Source organism: Tupaia chinensis, unplaced genomic scaffold (genome assembly GCF_000334495.1).
Source record: "Tupaia chinensis unplaced genomic scaffold, TupChi_1.0 Scaffold000671_1, whole genome shotgun sequence".
Lineage (NCBI taxonomy): Eukaryota > Metazoa > Chordata > Mammalia > Scandentia > Tupaiidae > Tupaia > Tupaia belangeri.
The window spans coordinates 143,907-146,447 of record NW_006160193.1 but is presented as its reverse complement, the minus strand read 5'-3'; the positions used below and the strand labels follow the sequence as shown (position 1 = coordinate 146,447).

The 2,541-nt window shown below is 43.2% G+C and overlaps 1 protein-coding gene across 1 annotated transcript in view; it reads left to right on the top strand.

Moving 5' to 3' along the window:
• Positions 1-2,541, top strand: part of ATG2B (autophagy related 2B) — a 96,098-nt gene that overhangs the window by 17,035 nt on the left and 76,522 nt on the right. The window contains exons 3-4 of the mRNA XM_027776378.1: positions 819-971; positions 1,705-1,807. Of these exons, the coding sequence (XP_027632179.1) occupies positions 819-971; positions 1,705-1,807 (256 nt within the window). The remainder of the gene's footprint in view (positions 1-818; positions 972-1,704; positions 1,808-2,541) is intronic.

Here is a 2,541-nt window from a genome sequence, read left to right as displayed (position 1 = left end):
TTTTTTTTTTTCTTTTTTTGGAGAGATTTTTGCTACAGAGTGCATGCACTTGCCAGAGAGAGAGAGAGGGAGGGAGAGAGACAGACAGACAGACAGAAAGCGAGAAATCACCCCCCAGGAGGGATGGCCACAATCCTTTCTCCTCCATTCTCCTCTCAGGATCTTGGGCACACACGCACACGCGCCTGGCGTGAGTTTAAGCCACCGGATCTGGGACTCGAACCTACATGGGAGTCCAGCGACATAGCCAAGCTGGTCCCCTCACTGTGTTATTTTTTTTTTTTCTTTTTTTTTGGAGAGGTTTTCGCTATAGGGCACGTGAGCTCGCCAGACAGACAGAGACAGAGACAGAAAGCGAGAAATCACTCCCCAGGGGGGATGGTCATGCTGCAATCCCTTCTCCTCCATTCTCCTCCTGGGATCTTGGGCATGCACGCACAGGCGCCCGGAGTGAGTTTTAAGCCTCCGGGTCCGGGACGCGAACCGCGGTCGACTACGTGGGAGTCCAGCGACATAGCCATTACACTAACTACTGGTTCCCTCCTCACTGTGTTTTTTAAGCCACTGGGTCTGGGACTTGAACTGCCAATTAGCCATGTGGGATCCAGGTTGCCTTAACCACCATGCCACTAGGCTGGTCCATAATGTGATTTTTAAATCTCAGGAGTAATTTCTAGAGTATCATTTCCATGGGTAACACCATGATGTTAAATCCTTAATCCCTATGAGATTTTGTTTTCTATTTGAAATGTGTTACTTTAAGCAATGTCATTGTTGTAACTGCAAAATTGTTTAGGATTAATCTATATTTTCTACAGCAACTGGTTCTGAGCCTATGTACTGGTCAAGTTTCATGACGAGCAGTATGCAGTTGGCAAAAGAGTGTCTTAGCCAGAAACTAACAGATGAACAGGGAGAAGGATCCCAACCTTTCGAAGGACTTGAAAAGTTTGCTGAAACTATCGAAACAGGTTTGATATCATTGAGCATTTTCAAATTTTAGATTTTATTAGAATTTAGTACCTTTATTTCATCAACTTCATATAAGGCCAGTTTGTTGGAATGATTTTGAAAGAATTACTGTTCAATTTAAGAACTTTAGAATTGAGATGTTTAAAATATATACAGTGTAATTGCTTGTTCTGTACTCCGGTTTCTCCTTTATTTTATTATGCTTGCATAGTGAAGAGCTTAGAATGGCACAGTTGGTGTTAGTGTTGTCCCAGGTGTTAATTGGGATGTGACATGCGCAAGTGCTCAGGAAGGCAGTATTTTTTCTTCATTTGGCTAGTGTGTGTGTGTGCTCACCAGAGAGAGAGAGACGGGGAAGGTGCGAAATCATCCACCAGGGTGAATGGCCAGATTGCAGTCCCTTATTCTCCATTCTTCTCTTGGGATTTTGGGCAGGCGCGCACACACACACTGGTCATGTTTTTCAAGTCCCTGGATCTGAGACTCGAATCATGCAGTTAGTCATATGAGATCCAGACATCTTCACCACCATGGTACTAGCTGACTCCAGGGAAGGTTTGTTTTGTTGTGTTTTTTAATAGAATTCAGGATTTTGGGATTTTAAAGGAAATTCAGATTTTTATTTTGTACATTTTTAAAAATCAAACTAGTGTTTGTTCCTTTCAGTAGTTTAGTTCCTTTTGTTTAGTACATGTGTGACCTCTTACACTGACAATTACTTACTTGCTCTAGTACTAAGAAGAGTAAAAGTCACTTTTATAGACACCGTCTTGAGAATTGAACATGTGCCTGAAAATTCCAAAACAGGAACCGCACTCGAAATTCGAATAGAAAGGTAAGAACTCTTCTATTTGAAAACGACAAAGATCTAACTCTCACATTAAATTTCAGGATGCTTTTGGAGATGGGAGGAGATTGAATTTAATTTTTGATTTAAAATATTGCCTACTTTTAGAGTAAACTTGCTGCTCTCTGAGTTAGAATAATTCCATTACTGAGAACCTAAAGTGCCAGTGGGTATATTTACATGGACTCTGTTAAATTCAAAGTGCAGTATTATCTTTTTTTGTTAATAGCAAATCAAACTAACAAGTATTTGAGTGCTGTTACATTAAGGCACTCTGGGATCAGCAGGTGATGTAATGGTTATGTCCCTGGACTCCCACATTGTTGACTGTAGTTTGAGTCCCAGACCGGGAGGCTTGACTCACACCGGGCACGTGTGCGTGCTCGCTTGCCCAAAATCCCCATAGGAGAATGGAGAAGGAATTGCACTGTGTACTTTCCCCTGGGAGGTGATTTCTCACTTTCTCTCTCTTTCTGGTGAGCACACACGTGTTATGGCAAAAATCTCTCTTAAAAAAAAAAATTAAGGAACCAGCAGTTAGCGTAATGGCTATGTCGCTGGACTCCCACGTAGTCGACCGCGGTTCATGTCCCGGACCCGGTGGCTTAAAACTCACGCCGGGCGCGTGTGCGTGCGTGCCCAAGATCCCGAGAGGAGAATGGAGGAGAAGGGATTGCGGCGTGACCATCCCCCCTGGGGGGTGATTTCTTGCTTTCTGTCTC